The sequence below is a fragment of the Pristiophorus japonicus genome, chromosome 12 (genome assembly GCF_044704955.1).
Source record: "Pristiophorus japonicus isolate sPriJap1 chromosome 12, sPriJap1.hap1, whole genome shotgun sequence".
NCBI classification, from domain to species: Eukaryota; Metazoa; Chordata; class Chondrichthyes; family Pristiophoridae; genus Pristiophorus; species Pristiophorus japonicus.
In genome coordinates this window covers 30,559,552-30,577,255 of record NC_091988.1, presented here as the reverse complement: position 1 = coordinate 30,577,255, position 17,704 = coordinate 30,559,552, and the positions used below count along the sequence as shown (strand labels likewise).

The 17,704-nt window shown below is 44.1% G+C and overlaps 1 protein-coding gene across 3 annotated transcripts in view; it reads left to right on the top strand.

The window, feature by feature from the left end:
* The window catches only part of flnbl (filamin B, like), a 185,829-nt gene that overhangs the window by 18,403 nt on the left and 149,722 nt on the right, over positions 1-17,704 (top strand). Inside the window, exons 1-2 of one of the 3 annotated variants that reach the window (XM_070895258.1) lie at positions 9,703-9,814; positions 16,500-16,563. The exons of 1 other annotated variant lie outside the window; for it this stretch is intronic. In XM_070895258.1, the coding sequence (XP_070751359.1) occupies positions 9,797-9,814; positions 16,500-16,563 (82 nt within the window). In that variant the 5' untranslated portion in view covers positions 9,703-9,796. Of the gene's footprint in view, positions 1-9,702; positions 9,815-15,231; positions 15,239-16,499; positions 16,564-17,704 lie in introns of those variants that run through there. One more of the 3 variants, XM_070895260.1, reaches the window with a different exon arrangement.

Here is a 17,704-nt window from a genome sequence, read left to right as displayed (position 1 = left end):
GTTGAAGAAGAAGGCTACCTGCTCAGGGCAATAATTGCGGCCTTGCCTGTATCGCCCATAACACAAGAACACATTAAAAATAAAATACCTAGTGTTCTCAAAATAAAGGATAGAGGTTAGGGCTAAAACCATAAAGAATGGGAGATAATTAATCTCCTGGTCCTAAAGAATTAATCAGAAGCATATTGCAGGTTGTGCACATTTGCACAGTCATCAGTAAAGTGGCAACTCCTACTTTATTAAACACCCATCTCCATTTCTGAGATACAAGATAAAAGTTGTCAGGGTATCTGCCAAGAGACACCACTTTCCCACTCCCAACAAATGCTTTTCTCCCCTTTACCTCCCTCAGGTCACCTCATATCGAGCATCATCTCCCGGACAAGAGATTGTTCACAACTGTCTACTACTGTTGCTCGTGAGTCAAGTACCAGGAGACATACAGGAACAGCCTCTACATAGGACAAGGGGACATAACGTTAAAATCAGAGCCAGGCCATTCAGAAGTGTTACCAAACACTTCTTCACGCAAAGCAAGGCAATAGTGTGGAACTCTCTCCCCAAAAAAGTAGATACTAGCTCAATTAATTATTTTAACTCTGAGATTGATATATTTTTGCTAGACAAGGGTATAAATGGATATAGAGCCAAGGCAGGAGAATGGAGTTAAGATACAGATCAGCCATGTTCTCATTCAATGGCAGAACAGGCTCGAGGGGCTGAATGGCTTACTCCTGTTACAATGTACAAGAGGCTTACTCACTGCACTTATGGGTGGCATATCTGAGGGCCAGTTAGATTCCAAATTCAAATCTGTAACTTCTTAAACACTACAAGAAAGCTGCACTGTCTGTCTTTTTCCAATGCTCATTTTTTATTTCATTCTAACTTAATTTATGTCTGAATTCTGTGCTCATCAAGGTAAAATATGCTTTGTGGGGAGATAATAAATGTTCCTCCTTTGCACCAGCATCATCTTCAAGCATTCTCAGAATATTTGTAATGTAACTTAGATGCAGTGAGAGCTCCTGCTACTTTGTCCCAACAGTGTCCTCAATCTTATCTGCACTAATGCAAGATCTTACATCAGTCATTTTTACAGGCCCTCTGAATGAAGTTGCCCAATATGTGAATCAGTGTACGAGGTCAGGTTTGTGACAGGAACATGTCTAAACCTGTTGTACTTTAGCGTTTTAACAATCATCGCACCATCTGTCTGCACTGAGTTCAAACACTCGTCCCGAATGTACAATTACTTTGCTCTACTACATTCAACATTGTTCTGACCTACTGAACCACCCAGTCCCCACTCCAAATATTGTTGAAAAACTAAGAGTATAGGACGGATTGTTTTAAGTTTCATTCCAACCTATATAGGTGTACAACAAAAAAAAATCTTCTGACATATCTTGCCCTAGCATACACTAAGTAACTATACACCAGACTCGTTAATGCTTTCTAGCAGCCAAGCAGAAAGCGTGGTTATAAATACAGTATTGGGCATGAACAGAAATTGTTTGCACTGTGGTGCTAATCATTATAAAATCACTATAGAGTCTTACAGCACAGAAGGAGGCCATTCGGCCCATTGTGCCTGTACTGTGCCAGCTCTTTGAAAGAACTATCCAATTAGTCCCGCTCCCTTGCTCCTTCCCCATTGCCCTGCACATTTTTCCTTTTCAAATACATATTCAAATACATATACATATTCAATTCCCTTTTGAAAGTTACTATTGAATCTGTTCCCACCATCCTTCCAGATCATAACATCTCATTGCATTAAAAAAAATTCTACTCGTCTCCCCTCAGTTTTTTGCCAATGATCCTAAATCTGACCTCTGGTTACTGACCCACCCACCAGTGTAATTTACTTGCATTCTTTAGCAATCCTTTATTTTTTTAGCTGCTTTTTCACCTGTTAGTTTTTTTTATTGTTCCTGTGGTTTTTTAAATTTTAACCCACAATTGTAGCTGTCATATTGCTCAAATGTAATATTGGCCATAAATATGATAATTCTGACTGAGAGATCACTAATTTCAAGGTAAAAGGGGATAAATGTGAACTCGTGATGCAAATTGGACATTTGATTTTGATTCAGAAGGAACCTGACAATCTTTCTACAACAACAAATTGCATTTATATAGTACCTTTAATGCAGGAAAATGTCCCAACACGCTTCACAGGAGTGTAGTCAGATAAAGGCGTTCCTCAGATCGTTTAGATTTGTAGGAGTGATCTGGCTGAAATATTAAGATAACATTATAAACAATAGAATTAATGTAGAGTTGTTTACATATATCATTTGACCTCCAAGGTTGGATACAGCTACTTAATATGTTATTTATACATGTATATTTCAGGCTTCATTTTCCTATTTGTAGTTGAGTGGACTTAACTTAAGTGGCAAGACATTCTTTTTGAAGTAAAACTTGGAATAAATCTTACTGTCAGCTGTGGCTCTGTGGGTAGCACTCTCGTCTCTGAGTCAGAAGATTGTGGGTTTGCCATGGACACAAAAATCTAGGCTGACACTCCAGTGTAGTACTGAGGGAGTGCTGCACTGTTGCAGGTGCTATCTTTCTGATGGGACATTAAACCAAGGCCCTGTCTGCTCTCTCAGGTGGACGAAAAAGATCTCATGGCACTATTTTGAAGAAGAGCAGGGGAGTTATCCCTGGTGTCTTGGCCAATATTTATCCCTCAATCAACATAACAAACAAAAACAGATTATCACATTGCTGTTTGTGGGAGCTTTCTGTGTGCAAATTGGCTGCCCTGTTACCTACATTACAACAGTGACTGCACTTCAAATGTACATTGGTTGTAAAGTATTTTGGGATGTTCGGTGGTTGTGAAAGGCGCTATATAAATGCAAGTTCTTCTTTCTTTATTGCAGCAGGTTTAACGCTTAATTCCCAAATGATTACAAGCTAGGTTACCTTATAATTAAGGTATGGAAAGACAGAAAAATATATATGTGTTGGACTTAGATCAATGGATGCCAGAAGACCAACCTCCATTCTGCAGATATTTTTGTTCCAATTATATTAGTTTTTAGACTGGCTTCCCTTCTCTGTCCTCATGGTCCGTGTTTAAAAGAAGACACTACTTGTCTTGAGTTTCTGGCAGGGTTGGGGTTTTATTTGGTGATAAATGTGTGAATTTTCTGCTGCTCCATGACTACAATACATGTACCACCCAACAACAGGAAAGTATTGGGGTATGAACCTTGGTGTAAGTTGATCATATGGTCAACTTTGGTTTAATATCACACTAAAATTACTATAAACATAATTTGTGGAAGCACTGCCATACATTATTATAATCTGCAAAAATGCAATGAGATTCAGAGAAGCTTCTTCTTCCAGTGAGATTCCCAAATTTTTCACTAGACATATAACAGATTTTACTTTAACACATTAATATTATGCACTAGGAGACACTGGCCCAGATTTTGCAGTCAGCGTGAAGTGATGGCCCTCGCCGCTGACCACAAAGAAAGCTCCCCACAAAGACATTGATTTCATTTTCCTGATGTTAATTTCACTTTGGCATCATCTATAGGGGCTCTCTGACGTCCAGCAACAGTGATGACATCAAGCAGGCTAAGCAGCCAATCACATTGAAGAATTCTTACAGACAGCAAACCAGGACGTAAAAAGCACTGATTAACCTTCACTTTTTAATCATTTTACAGAGAGCAAAATAAAGTTTGGGGAATACACATGGGATTAAGGTATAAGCTGAAATATCATAAATAAACGTAAAAATATATATATATTTTTGTTATTTTAAAAATCTATGGAATATTTTCATAATGGAGAAATTTGACATTCCATAAATAGAAAAATTGTTTCTCAGAGCCAAAAGGGCTGTTCAGTGGTAATCAGGACTTAGTTACACCTCATTCAACAAGGCTTAACTTTATCGAGGGTTTTTACAGCCAGATTAGAGCGTAAAAAGTGGAAGTTCACGTCAATTCAAGTGATTTCTAAAATTTCCAGCTGTGAGGACTTCAACAGCGCACCCTGTGGAAGAGCGGGGAATCATTGCAGTAACCTCTGGATTTCTGTGTTTAACTGCGCATGTGCAGACGCCTGAAGTTGCTGTCAGTTTTACAGAGTAATGACAGTGAATACTGACAGTTTCATCGTCATTACAATTGCAAAATCCGGGCATAATCTTTTGTTTAGTTACAATCCTAGAAGACATATTTTTCATAGATGTTATAATCTTGCAGGCCCATCTTTAAATGCTGGAATATTTTATTGTGTCATAAAGCATAAGTTTTCAGATGGGAGTTGCTGGTTCCTAGAAAATCTGTGAGGGGATCCCAGAGGTTCCACAAGGGTATCTGATTTCTGTCCAGCTGTCATTCAGAATTTTTCTGCATTTTTGACTTGCACATTATAGGGTTAATTTTCCTCTGCTTTGCTCCCAAGATGTGCTTATTTCTTGGGAGAAAAACAGAGGGAAAAGGGATGGAGACCCATTACACTGGGCCTTTGTTCCCATTGTATTTCACACACACATAGATTTCCCTAACGGAGGGGCAGAGCACCTGGAGCATGCACAAGCTTACTGTAATGGTAACCAGGCAGAATGACATCACCCCACATCTTGCCTCATTTTCTTGATTCTCCATTTAGTGGAGGCACAAGCGTAACAGCGCTCGCAAGGCTTGGCCCTTAATGCCCCGCCCCTTCAGCTTCGAAGATCTGAGAAGAGGCGAGCAGCAAACACCTTGAGGCACCAAAAAGGTAAGTACATTTTACTTTACATGGTCAACAGTGTAAGCATCTGGGCTAGAAGCCTTCTGGCTGCTGTTTTTGGAAAGCTGCCAGAAGGCCCCAAAGCTGGCATCTATTACTGCTGTTGCAAGCCTCTTGGGCATTCCTATGTCAGGGGACCTGGAACCACAATTACGGGTAGTTTGAGGTCTCATTGGACTGATCGCACTTGAGATGTGGACTGACCGCACTTGAGATGTGCTCTGGTTCGGGGAGTGGGGGGCGGTGTGGAGATGGGGGAGGGGGCGATGCTCTGGCTGGGGCGGGAGAGGGGTAGGGGTGGGCAGGAAGGAGCACACCTGATGTCGAATTCAGTCCTTACTTCTGTTTCTCTATACCAGTAAAATATACTTTCTCCAATGATAGCAGTGCTTTCCTTTGGGAAGCTGACACAGTCTTTCAGAAGTTAGGACAGGGCTTTGCTAAGTGTGTTCATTTTATGAACTGATATAGAGCTTTCTTAAGGCAGGAAGAAATATTGGAAACTTGAACGCAAAGGTTAGATGTCAGCATGTCTGCAGAACTTGACCTCTATTAATTTTAATGGATGGAAAATCCTGCAAGACCTGCTGACGTTGAGTCCAATATACACGACTGGTGCATGAAGCTTTGCAGCAGGAGTGCACATTTGTAAAATCGTCCCTGCTGTTTGTACGCCATCCCCCACACAGAAAAATTTAACACCAGCACCAAAGGCTCTCAGTCTGGATGTTGAGTGAAGGATTTTCTTGTAAAAATGTGCATCATGCTTGGCTTTGTTGAATCAAACATTGTTGAACACTCTTGTCACTGGCAGAAGTTTCTAGATCCTATCGTATGATCCCTATGCTTCATATTAACCTTAAGGGCATAGTTGACATCAGTTACCTTCAGTTAATAGCTCAGTGAAAAAAAATACACTACTCATATATCATAACCTCTAACCACTGGTAAAACCTCCACTGTTACTTGCCCAGCTTTGTTTCTGAGCCAATTTGAACTTTAATATTGTAAAAAGCTAATCTGGTTTGTGTATACAATAGTGTTTACTTTTCAATCCAATCAGTGCAGGGAGAGAGATGGAAAAAAATGAGGAGCCGAATATTTGTAATTGAGACAACGATTTGACCTTTTGACACACAAAGAGGGTTAAGCAGGTGTTCCTGTGGCTATGACTTTGTACTGTAAGCACCTTCCAGTGCAGATCAGTATGTTTTACAATATTAAAGCACACCAATATGTTTTCATATATTATACTTGGGCACAACCCAAAAAAAAAGGCACAGATAAGATATGGCATTTATACTTTCTCAATGCTTTAAAAGCAAGACTGGCATTGAAATCGGCACTAATCATTTTTAGTTATGTCCTGTAACAAAGTTTTTCTAAGATCTACTTCACATTTGTTTTACATGAAGTAAATTTGTAATTTTGTTCTCTTCACCCCACTGACCGTAAAACAATATTCTAAGTTCACTTTGTCTATGCCATTTAATAATACTTATTTCAACAGTCCTGCTCCATAACCTTCTTCTCTCTACACTTTAAAGCTTAAATTTCCCTAATCTTTCTTCATAGCACATCTATTTTACACTTGGGGAACATTTGTTCCCAGAATAGAGCCAGGACTTTGAGAATGGGACAGCAAAGATTTAGAAAGATTTACAGTACGTGGAAATAATGGGACATTATTATAAACTACTTCTTAATGGATGCACTCCCTATTTGCTTCTACAAATCATCTTCTTCAAAGGATTGAGGAACTGCTGCTGTAACAACTCAATGTTAATTTCTAAAATAAAAGAGCAAATGCATTGTACTGTGATAGGACAGGAGCTAAAATTGATATTTTATCCACAAACTAAGGCCCCTGCCATGGGCATGCCTTGAAAATTCCTTGGCCAAACAAGATGGCGAGCAGGCAACCTGATCTCGAGCCTCTGCTAATGCTACACTATAATCTACTGCACAGTGTACATGAGTAGTTCAGAGTGGTCTGGCCTTTGATTTTTTTAAATATATATGGCTAGAAACATAGAAAATAGGTGCAGGAGCAGGCCATTCGGCCCTTCGAGCCTGCACCGCCATTCAATTTGATCATGGCTGATCATGCAACCTCAGTACCCCACCGCTGCCTTCCCTCCATATCCTCTGATTGCTTTAGCCATAAGGGCCACATCTAACTCCCTTTTGAATATGTCCAACGAACTGATCTCAACAACCTTCTGTGACAGAGAATTCCACAGGTTCACAACTCTCTGGGTGAAAAAGTTTCTCCTCATCTCGATCCTATATACATGAATAATATCAAGCTATGACAGGAAAGTTTATACTAGCAATGCAGGCTTTTATCACACACAATCTTTTGCTTATTCAACCAATAGGTTTGTCAGGGTTCACTAATCTTTCCGCTAATAAGAAATAACTTACTTTTTGCAGTGATGGATATTGAAATGATATGAAACTTCTATTAAACTGTTCATTAAATACTTGCTTCGGTGTGGCATGATGATAAAATCCAGTGTATATATGTGAATGAACAAGTTTGTAGAATATTAACAATAGATGAGAAAATCTCACGTCTGTACACTACCCCAACCATCGCTAAGCCCTCATCCATACTGTTGTGTAGTTGTAAAGCATGCACTCCCATGCACTTCAGCATCTGCTTCCTCTCTCTGAGGCTCAAAATTGCTTTGATCCACCATGGACTGATCTTCCTCTGCCACATGGTGGTTAGCAGGTTTTGCAGAGCTTGCAGCTCGTTTGCAAGCTCGTTGGAGGTGCCCAATTGTTCCACAGCTCTTGCAAACATACCCTTTGAAGTGGCATAAATAGGCTGAATGGAAGCCTCCACAACGCCAACAAGGTGTGAATTGCCTTGCATTCATTCTTTGTTGCGGCCTCTGAGTCATCTGGGTCACCTGAGGCCTGCTGGCAGTTGCAGCCTCGTGGTTTCTGCCCTGTACATTTCTGCTCACAAACACAGTTCCAGTTAATTTGTGAACATTGCTAGCACTTATGTGCTGAGAGATTTGTTTGATGTTATCACTGGTGGACATAAAGGCTTGTGCTATCGCAATGGCCTTACTGAGGGTCGGTGTCTCTACAGTCAAAAGTTTTCGTAGGATGGTCTCGTGGCCAATGCCCAGTACAAAAAAATCACTGAGCATTTGCTCCAGGTAGCTATCAAACTTACATTGTCCTGCAAGTAGCCTTAGCTCAGCGACGTAGCTCGCCGCTTCCTAACCTTCAGATCGCTGGCAAGTATAGAACTGATACCTCACCATCAGCACGCTCTCCCTTGGGTTAAGATGCTCCTGAACCAGTGTACACAGCTTCTCATACGACTTATCTGTGCGATTCACCGGAGCCAGAAGATTCTTCATGAGGCTGTAGGTCGGTGTCCCGCAGACTGTGAGGAGGACCGCACTCCTTTTTGCAGCGCTTCCTTCTCCATCCAGCTCGTTGGCTACAAAGTACTGGTCTAGCCGTTCGACATAGGCTCCGCAGTCCTCACCCTCCGAGAACTTCTCCAGGATGCCAACAGTTTGCTGCATCTTTGCGTTGGATTCGTATTCTCGTCGCCAGTTATTGTGTTCCAAACACAGATGAGGCTGCACACAGGGAGGTTAAAGTAACAGTGACCTCAGTCTTTAATAAGACACTCCAGAGTGAGAAACAGGCCTTAGGGGCCAGCTTATATACAGTGCTCCCAACGGATGCTGGGATCCCTTGGGACTACAGGGGATGAGCTCCTTGGTGGCGGAACATGGGAGTGCATGCTTTACAGATACATTTTCGACGAAATGTCCACCTATAATGCTAAACGTAAAGTTGAATGGCTTACCCGTAGCCATGGAACTGGACACTGGCGCTAGCCAATCCATCATGAGTAAAAAGATGTTTCAGAGACTGTGGTGCAACAAGGCATTCAGACCAGCCCTGAGCCCCATCCACACGAAACTGTGAACGTACACCAAAGAGCTTATCACTGGCCTGGGCAGCGCCATGGTCAAAGTCACCTACAGGGCATGGTACACGAACTGCCACTCTGGATTGTCCCGGACGATGGCCCCACACTGCTTGGAAGGAGCTGGCTGGGCAAAATCCACTGGAACTGGGATGATATCCGAGCACTATCACATGTCGATGAGGCCTCATGGACCCAGGTTCTTAACAAATTTCCTTCTCTTTTTGAGCCAGGCATTGGAAACTTTTCCGGGGTGAAGGTGCGGATCCACTTGGTCCCAGAGGCACGACCATTCACGACAAGGCGCGAGTGGTACCTCACATGATGATGGAGAGAGTGGAAATCGAGCTGGACAGGCTGCAACGCGAGTGCATCATCTCCCCAGTGGAATTCAGCGAGTGGGCCAACCCGATTGTTCCAGTACTCAAAAGTGATGGTACGGTCAGGATTTGCGGCAATTATAAAGTAATTATTAATCATTTCTCGCTACAGGACCAATACCCGCTACCTAAGGCAGACGACCTATTTGCGACGCTGGCAGGAGGCAAGACGTTCACCAAGCTCGACCTGACTTGGCCTACATGACGCAGGAGCTGGAGGAGTCTTCGAAGGGCCTCACCTGCATCAACACGCACAAGGGACTGTTCATCTACAACAGGTGCCCATTTGGAATTCGGTCGGCTGCAGCGATCTTCCAGAAAAACATGGAGAGCCTACTCAAGTCAGTACCACACACAGTGGTCTTTCAGGACGACATATTGGTCACGGGTTGGGACACCGCCAAGCACCTACAAAACCTGGAGGAGGTCCTCCAGTGACTGGATCACGTAGGGCTGCGGCTGAAGAGGTCAAAATGTGTCTTCATGGCAACAGAAGTGGAGTTTTTGGGGAGGAAGATCGCGGCGGATGGCATTCAGCCCACAGACGCCAAGACAGAGGCTATCAGGAACACGCCCAGGCCACAGAACATCACGGAGCTGCGGTCGTTCCTGGGACTCCTCAACTATTTTGGTAACTTCCTACCGGGGTTAAGCACCCTTTTAGAACCCCTACATGTGTTATTGTGCAAAGGTGAGAACTGGGTATGGGAAAAAAAACAAGTAATTGCTTTTGAGAAAGCTAGAAACATTTTATGCTCCAACAAGCTGCTTGTATTGTATAACCCGTGTAAAAGACTTGTGCTAGCATGTGACACATCGTTGTTCGGAGTCGGGTGTGTATTACAACAAGCTAACGTTGCGGGAAAGTTGCAACCTGTCGCCTATGCTTCCAGGAGCTTGTCTAAGGCCGAGAGGGCTTACAGCATGATTGAGAAAGAGGCATTAGCGTGTGTGTTCAGGGTAAAGAAAATGCATCAGTACCTGTTTGGCCTCAAATTTGAGCTGGAAACCGATCACAAGCCCCTCACATCCCTGTTCGCCAAAAACAAGGGGATAAACACTAATGCCTCAGCCCGCATACAAAGGTGGGCACTCGCGCTATCAGCGTATAACTATACCATCCGCCACAGGCCAGGCACCGAGAACTGTGCGGATGCTCTCAGTCGGCTACCATTGCCTACCACGGGGGTGGAAATGGCGCAGCCTGCAAACTTATTGGTGGTGGCACAGTCCGCAGACTTGTTGATGGTCATGGAAGCGTTTGAAATTGATAAATCACCTGTCACGGCCCGCCAGATTTGGACTTGGACCAGCCAAGATCCTCTGCTGCCCCTAATAAAAAAACTGCATCCCCGTTGAAATACAAGAGCCAATCAAGCCGTTCCAGCGGCAAAAGGACGAGCTGTGCTACCAAAAAAGGGCAGGGAGACATTCATCTCGGATCTCCACAGCACACACTCGGGTATTGTAATGATGAAAGCGATAGCCAGATCCCACATTTGGTTGCCCGGTATCGACTCTGACTTAGAGTCCTGTGTACGGCAATGTGCTCAGTTGAGCAACGCGCCCAGAGAGGCACCACTAAGTTTGTGGTCCTGGCCCTCCAGACCATGGTCGAGGATCCATGTCGACTATGCGGGCCCGTTTCTTGGTAAAATGTTCCTGGTGGTGGTGGATGCTTTTTCAAAATGGATTGAATGTGAAATAATGTCGGGAAGCACCGCCACCACCACCATTGAAAGCCTGAGGGCCATGTTTGCCACCCACGGCCTGCCTGAAATACTGGTCAGTGACAACGGGCCATGTTTTACCAGTGCCGAATTTAAAGAATTCATGACCTGCAATGGGATCAAACATGTCACCTCGGCCCTGTTTAAACCAGCCTCCAATGGGCAGGCAGAGCGGGCAGTACAAACCATCAAACAGAGCCTTAAACGAGTCACAGAATGCTCACTCCAAACCCGCCTGTCCCGAGTACTGCTCAGCTACTGCACGAGACCCCACTCACTCACAGGGGTGCCCCCGGCTGAGCTACTCATTGAAAAGGACACTTAAAACCAGACTCTCGCTGGTTCACCCCAACCTGCATGATCAGGTAGCGAGCAGGCGGCAGCAACAAAATGTAAACGATGGTCACGCCATTGTGTCACGGGAAATTGATCTGAATGACCCTGTGTATGTGCAAAACTATGGACATGGTCCCAAGTGGATCGCGGGCACGGTGATAGCTAAAGAAGGGAGTAGGGTGTTTGTAGTCAAACTAGACAATGGACAAATTTGCAGAAAGTAGGGTGTTTGTAGTCAAACTAGACAATGGACAAATTTGCAGAAAGCACTTGGACCAAACGAGGCTGCGGTTCACAGATTGCCTTGAACAACCCATAGCAGACACCACCTTTTTTGAGTCCACAACACACACCCAAAGGATCAACGACACCATGCCGGACCAGGAAATCGAACCCATCACACCTAACAGCCCAGCAGGGCCAGGCTCACCTAGCAGCCCTGCAGGGCCAACAACACGCCAGCCCAGCGAGGGCACAGCCATTACACAAGAACAGACATTTGTACGGAGGCGGTCCACCAGGGAAAGAAAGGCTCCCGACCGCCTCACTTTGTAAATAGCTTTTACTTTGACTTTGCGGGGGGAGTGATGTTGTGTATCTGTAAAGCATGCACTCCCATGTTCCGCCACCAGGGAGTGCATCCCCTGAAGTCCCAAGGGATCCCAGCATCCCTTGGGAGCACTGTATATAAGCCAGTCCCTAAGGAATGTTCCTCACTCTGGAGTGTCTTATTAAAGACTGAGGTCACTGTTACTTTAACCTCCCTGTGTGCAGCCTCATCTGTGTTAGGAACACAATACATAACTTCACTTCAAGACTCGATTTCTCCAATGCTCTCCTCACTGGCCTCTCTAGCTTACCCTTTCTAGCAAATCCCAAATCAACTGCAGCCTATTTCCTATCCTACACAAAGTCCTGCAGACCCATTTCCTGTCTTTGCAAACCTCCATTAGCTTCCTGTGCCTCACCTATCAACTTCAAACTCCTTGTTTTCAAAAGTATGCATGGCCTTGTTCCATCTTACCTTGCAATCTGTTCCAGCCATGCATCCCTGTACACACCCTCTACTTCTCTAATTTAGTCTGTTGGGCTTTGCCCATCACTTCACCTCACTTTCAATGGCTGAGCTTTCGGGGGCAATTTCAATCCTACCCGTCGAGCGGAAGCTGGGCGGGAGGACAGTTACAATCACCCCAGTTACTAACTCACTTGGAGCCGTGGGATCTGACCGGTTCCAATTTTCATCCACCCAAAGCCAGCGGGGTCCTTTTTAACATATGCATCTCAGCTCCTGATGACATCATCAGGACCTGACTGCAATTTTTTACCAGGCACTCTGAGCAGGAAGTAGCAATGAGTTTCCCACCAAGCTAGGTGGGAATGTAAGTTGTGAGGAAGATGCAAAAAGACTTCAAGGGAATATAGACAGACTAAGTGAATGGGAAAGAACATGGCAAATGGAATATAATGTGGAGAAATGTGAAGTTGTCCACTTTGGTCGGAAAAATAGAAAAGCAGAGTATTTTTTAAATGGTGAGAGACTGAGAAATGTTGCTGTTCAGTGGGACCTGGGTGTCTTGTACACAAATTACTGAAAGTTAACATGCAGGTACAGCAAGCAATTAAGAAAGCAAATTATATGTTGGCCTTTATCGCGAGAGGATTTGAGGACAAGAATAAAGACATCTTACTGCAATTAAATAGGGCCCTGGTGAGACCGCACCTGAAGTATTGTGTACAACTTCAGTCTCCTTACCTAAGGAAGGATCTACTTGCCATAGAGGGAGTGTAACAAAGATTCACCAGACTGATTCCTGGGATGGGGGGGGGGCGGGGGGGGGGGGGCGGGGGGGGGGGGGGAATGCCCTATGAGGAGAGATTGAGTAGACTAGGCCTATATTCTCTAGAGTTTTGAAGAATGAGAGGTGATCTCATTGAAATATACTAAATTCTTACAGGGCTTGACAGGGTAGATCCAGGGAGGATGTTTCCCCTGGCTCAGACGTCTAGAACCAGGGGTCACAGTCTCAGAATAAGGGATCGGTCATTTAAGACTGAGATGAGGAGGAATTCCTTCACTCAGAGGGTGGTGAATCTTTGGAATTCGCTATCTCAGAGGAAGCAGGTGTTCTTGTCCAGGCCCCACAGGGAAAGCTTAGGCCCTCCACCCACCGATCATGGGATCTTGCAGGATGGCCTGGCAGCTGATCTTGTCACTTACCTGCTGTCGCCAGGAAGCCTCCAGGCCATGTGATTTTCCTGTCAACTTCCCATCCGGACCCAAATGGAAGTTGGTCAGCGGAATTTCAATGAGGGCTGGGAGTTAAAATACCCTCGGCCTCATTTTTGGAGCAGTGGGTGAGGTTGTTACTCTGCTCACCTGTCCAAAACTGTCGGAGTTAAAATTGGGACCATCATATCTGCTCTCTGAAATTTTCTTCCTAATCCTATTCACCTTGCTCCTTTTAACTTCTCCTTCAAAAGCCTACATGAAACCTATATCTCTGAATGTGCTTTCATTACCTCCTTTAATCACTCTTGCTTCTCGCTTGAAGTCCACCATTTCCTCTGTAAAGTACTTTGTGATATTTCATGACATGAAAGGTGGTATATAAAAGTTGTTGAAAATGGACTCTGTTGTAGATCATTTGTAGATCAAAATATAGTTCTGTATTCTTTTAAGGTTTTTAACCCTTCAAGTTCCTTTACAGCTTTCAAACGACAAAACCATTTCTTATATAAAACATCTGGAAAACGTTATGCTGGCACAGTTCATTGCAACTGTGTACAGAGGTATGAAGTAGGTTGGTGCCTACAATTACTCAATCTGTAAATTCCCCATAGGGTGAAGCTTGGACAGTAAGCAAGCTGTTTTTCATAGAAATGAAGGAAAATCAAAGAGAAGTAGCCCCAGGCTGTTCTTGTGTACTTTCTTAAGCTGTTCATTTGCATACAATTAGGTACTGGTTACCTGCCTGCTCTTTCTATTGGATTTTGGGGAAACATACAAAAGGGAATAGGAGAGAAATATAATAATTACTGAAAAACTAATCATACAAAAATCTGAAATAAGTGATTTTAGATATATTTCTGATGGTCAGCATGAACACATAGAAAGCATAGAATTATCAAACTTTATTTAGTTAGCTGACAAAAAATAGATTTTTTTGAAGTACATTGCAATAAAATCATTGAATCTTACAGCACAGAAGGAAAGTCATTTGGCCCATCATACCTGTGCCAGGTCTTTGAAAGAGCTGTCCAATTAGTCCCACTCCCCTGCTCTTTCCCCATAGCCCTGCAAATATTTCCTTTTCAAGTACAGATTGAACCTCCCTTATCCGGGACTCCCTTATCCGGCACCACCCCTCATCCGGCACCATTCCCGTCCGCTCCGACATGAACAAACTGAAGTCCTTCCTCGCTGCCAGCTCCCGCCTGACCCTGAGACCCATCACCCCACCCCCCTGCCCCCCCCCCCACAATCTCTCTGCCGCACTCCCAGCACCAAGCCAGCCAGCCCCGATATCCCCTTGCACAGTACCTGTACCATCCAATTTAATGTGACCTCCCCTCGTCCGGCAAAATCCCTTATCCAGAACAGGCCAGGTCCCAGGGGTGCTGGATAAGAAAGGTTCAACCAGTATATATTAAATTCCCCTTTAAAAGTTACTATTGAATCTGCTTCCACCACCCTGGCAGTGCATTCCAGATCATAACAACTCACTGCATTAAAAAAATTCTCCTCATCCTCCCTCTGGTTCTTTTGCCAATTATGTTAAATCTGTGTCCTCTGAATATCAACCCACCTGGCAAGGGAAACTGTAATGTATTTATATTCTTCAGAATGTAATTATTTTGCAACTCCTTTTTCACATGTTAGTTTTTTATAGGTCATGTGGCTGGGTTGGCGAGTGAGTTAGAGCGTGCTGCATGTGGTGAAGCATCCAGAATCTTGGTGTAGCAGCAGGTACTGGTGGCAGGGACAACTTAGGAGGCAGCTTGCTGGAGGGCGAGGTCCTCTCCCAGCTCTGCTGAAGAGGATAGAGGTGAGGACTTCAGGGGCCCAGCAATGAGAAGAAAACTGTTTTGCTTTACAAAAACAGGTATTGAGAGGACTGCCAAGGGCTTTCAACACTATGGTTGAAAGTATGGAGATGCCTCAATTTTAAAATTCTCATCCTTCTTTTCAAATCTCTCCATGGTCTTGAACCTCTGTAAACACCTCCTGTCCTGCAGCTCACCGAGATCACTGCACTCCTCCAATTCTGGCCTCTCGTGTATCCCCTATTTTAATCGCTCCATCATTGCTGGCTGTGCCTTCAGCTGCCTAGTCCTAAGCTCTGGAATTCCCTCCCTGAACTTCTCAAACCTCTCCACCTCCCTTTCCTCCTTTAAGATGCTCCTTAAAACCTACCTCTTTGACCAAGCTTTTGGCTATCTATCCTAATATCCCCTTATGTGGCTTGGTGTCAAATTTTATTCTGTGAAGCACCTGGGAACGTTTTGCTACATTAAAGGTGCTATATAAATGCAAGTTGTTGTTTTTATCGTCCGCTTCCAGCCTGTGTGGTATCAGCTCGCATTGCATCAGCACTTGTCAATCCAAGTTGGAGAGCATGGGCACCTCCAGGGACTGCAGCTAGGCCCTCACAACAGGAGTCAATGTTCACATTCTTTGCAGCTTTGATAGAAGCTGAAACAGTTGCCATTCAGGCTGTGAGCTCTACCTGGGAGAGACAGATTTATGAACCACATGGATAGTGGCTTTCGAGGATCTTCTACAGTTTGCTCTCCCGCAGATCAGTGAAAGTAATGAGCTGCAGCTCCATGGGAGTGGCAGTGGTGCAATGGGAGGTTGTCCTCTTTCAGGGTGTCAGCACATCTGCTTCCTCACAACCCCCTCAATCAACACCAACCATGGTGCCAGCCAGCCAGTTGGGGCAGCTTGGCCTGACAGTAGCTGAAGTACTGCAGTTTGCAGCCAGACCCTCAGAGGCTTGTGCACCCAGGAGTCATGAGCATTTCAAGGGTATCACATGAGCAACAGCAGTTTTCCACCAGCTTTGCAGAACCCACTGGGGAGCACTTCATGGAAGTAACCTAGTTAGTAGGTACACCTTTTAAGAAAAGCACTATGGGTTGATCACTTGGGTGATGAACGAATTCACTACAATCTTGTGTTTGGAATTAAAATTATCACCGAGACTTTGGTCTATAATTTCTTCACATTGCAGCTTGTTAGTCTGCATTGTCAGAATGTTATTGATATAGCAGTTGTATGAATGGTTTCAATGTTCTTTAACACAGAATCAAGGGAATGGTGAGAAGGTAACGAGGACTGTTAATGCAGAGAGGCCTTTTGTCACTTCAGGTAAAGAGATTGAGGCAGTTCCCAAAAGGGCTGCTCTACTAACTGCTGCTTGGCCTCTCTTGCTTTAATGCGTTGTGCTGCCCCTCCTTCTTGTGGTTTTGCCTTGCATTCTTCCAAATCTTTTCATCCGACAATGTCTCTTCTTGTTGCTGTGCCTCTTGCTAGGTTTGATTTTGTGGGTTTGCTGCTGGGTGGGACTTCTGACCCGTCCAGTTTAAATTATTTGGGGTCCTAATTATATCCTAGAACTCATTTTTAGAGTGGAAGTAAGTCTATGATGACGAGGAACCTGATTTGCAGTTAGCAATGAGGCACCCGCCTGTTTCTGGAAGGCGTTTAGCACCAGAGTCAGCTCCCGAGTTAAAATGGTGGTCAGCGGGTTTCCAGTGGGAACAGAGGGCTAAATTAATTTGTGCTATTTTAATCACTCATTTGCCCCGTTCCTGCTGGGCAGGTTGGGTTAAAATTGGAAATCATTTAACAGCATCTCGGCTCAGTGGGCACAGCAGTACAAAAATATTTTAAACATGATTATGCCCTTTTATTCTCAAATAATACATACACTTCAGATGAGAAAAGGAGGGTTATTGTAGTTAGGTTGATACCCTGCAAATCCTTTATTCAGTTGTCTGAAAAGTATCAGATGCTTATACATGTGCTCGGGGGGAAGGGAGGGTGGTGAGGGAAGGGGGTGGTAGGGAGAAGGGGAGAGAATGTTACCAAATGCAAATCAGTTTATAGAACCATCCAACTAGAAACATTTTACAGGTATTCTAAATCACGAGCAATAACATTTCGATATTGAATTAAGTAGTATCTACACTGTTCCTAATATGTCAGCTGTGGCTCAGTCAGTAGCACGCTCACCTCTGAGTCAGAAGGTTATGGGTTCAAGTCCCACTCCAGAGACTTGAACACAAAAATCTAGGCTGACACTTCAGTGCAGTACTGAGGAAGTGCTGCACTGTCAGAGGTGCCTTCTTTCGGATGAAACGTTAAACTGAGGCCCCATTTGCTCTCTCAGGTGGACGTAAAAGATCCTATGGCACTATTTGAAGAAGAACAGGGGAGTTATTCCTGGTGTCCTGGCTAATATTTATTCCTCAATCAACATCAATAAAACATTATCTGATCATTATCA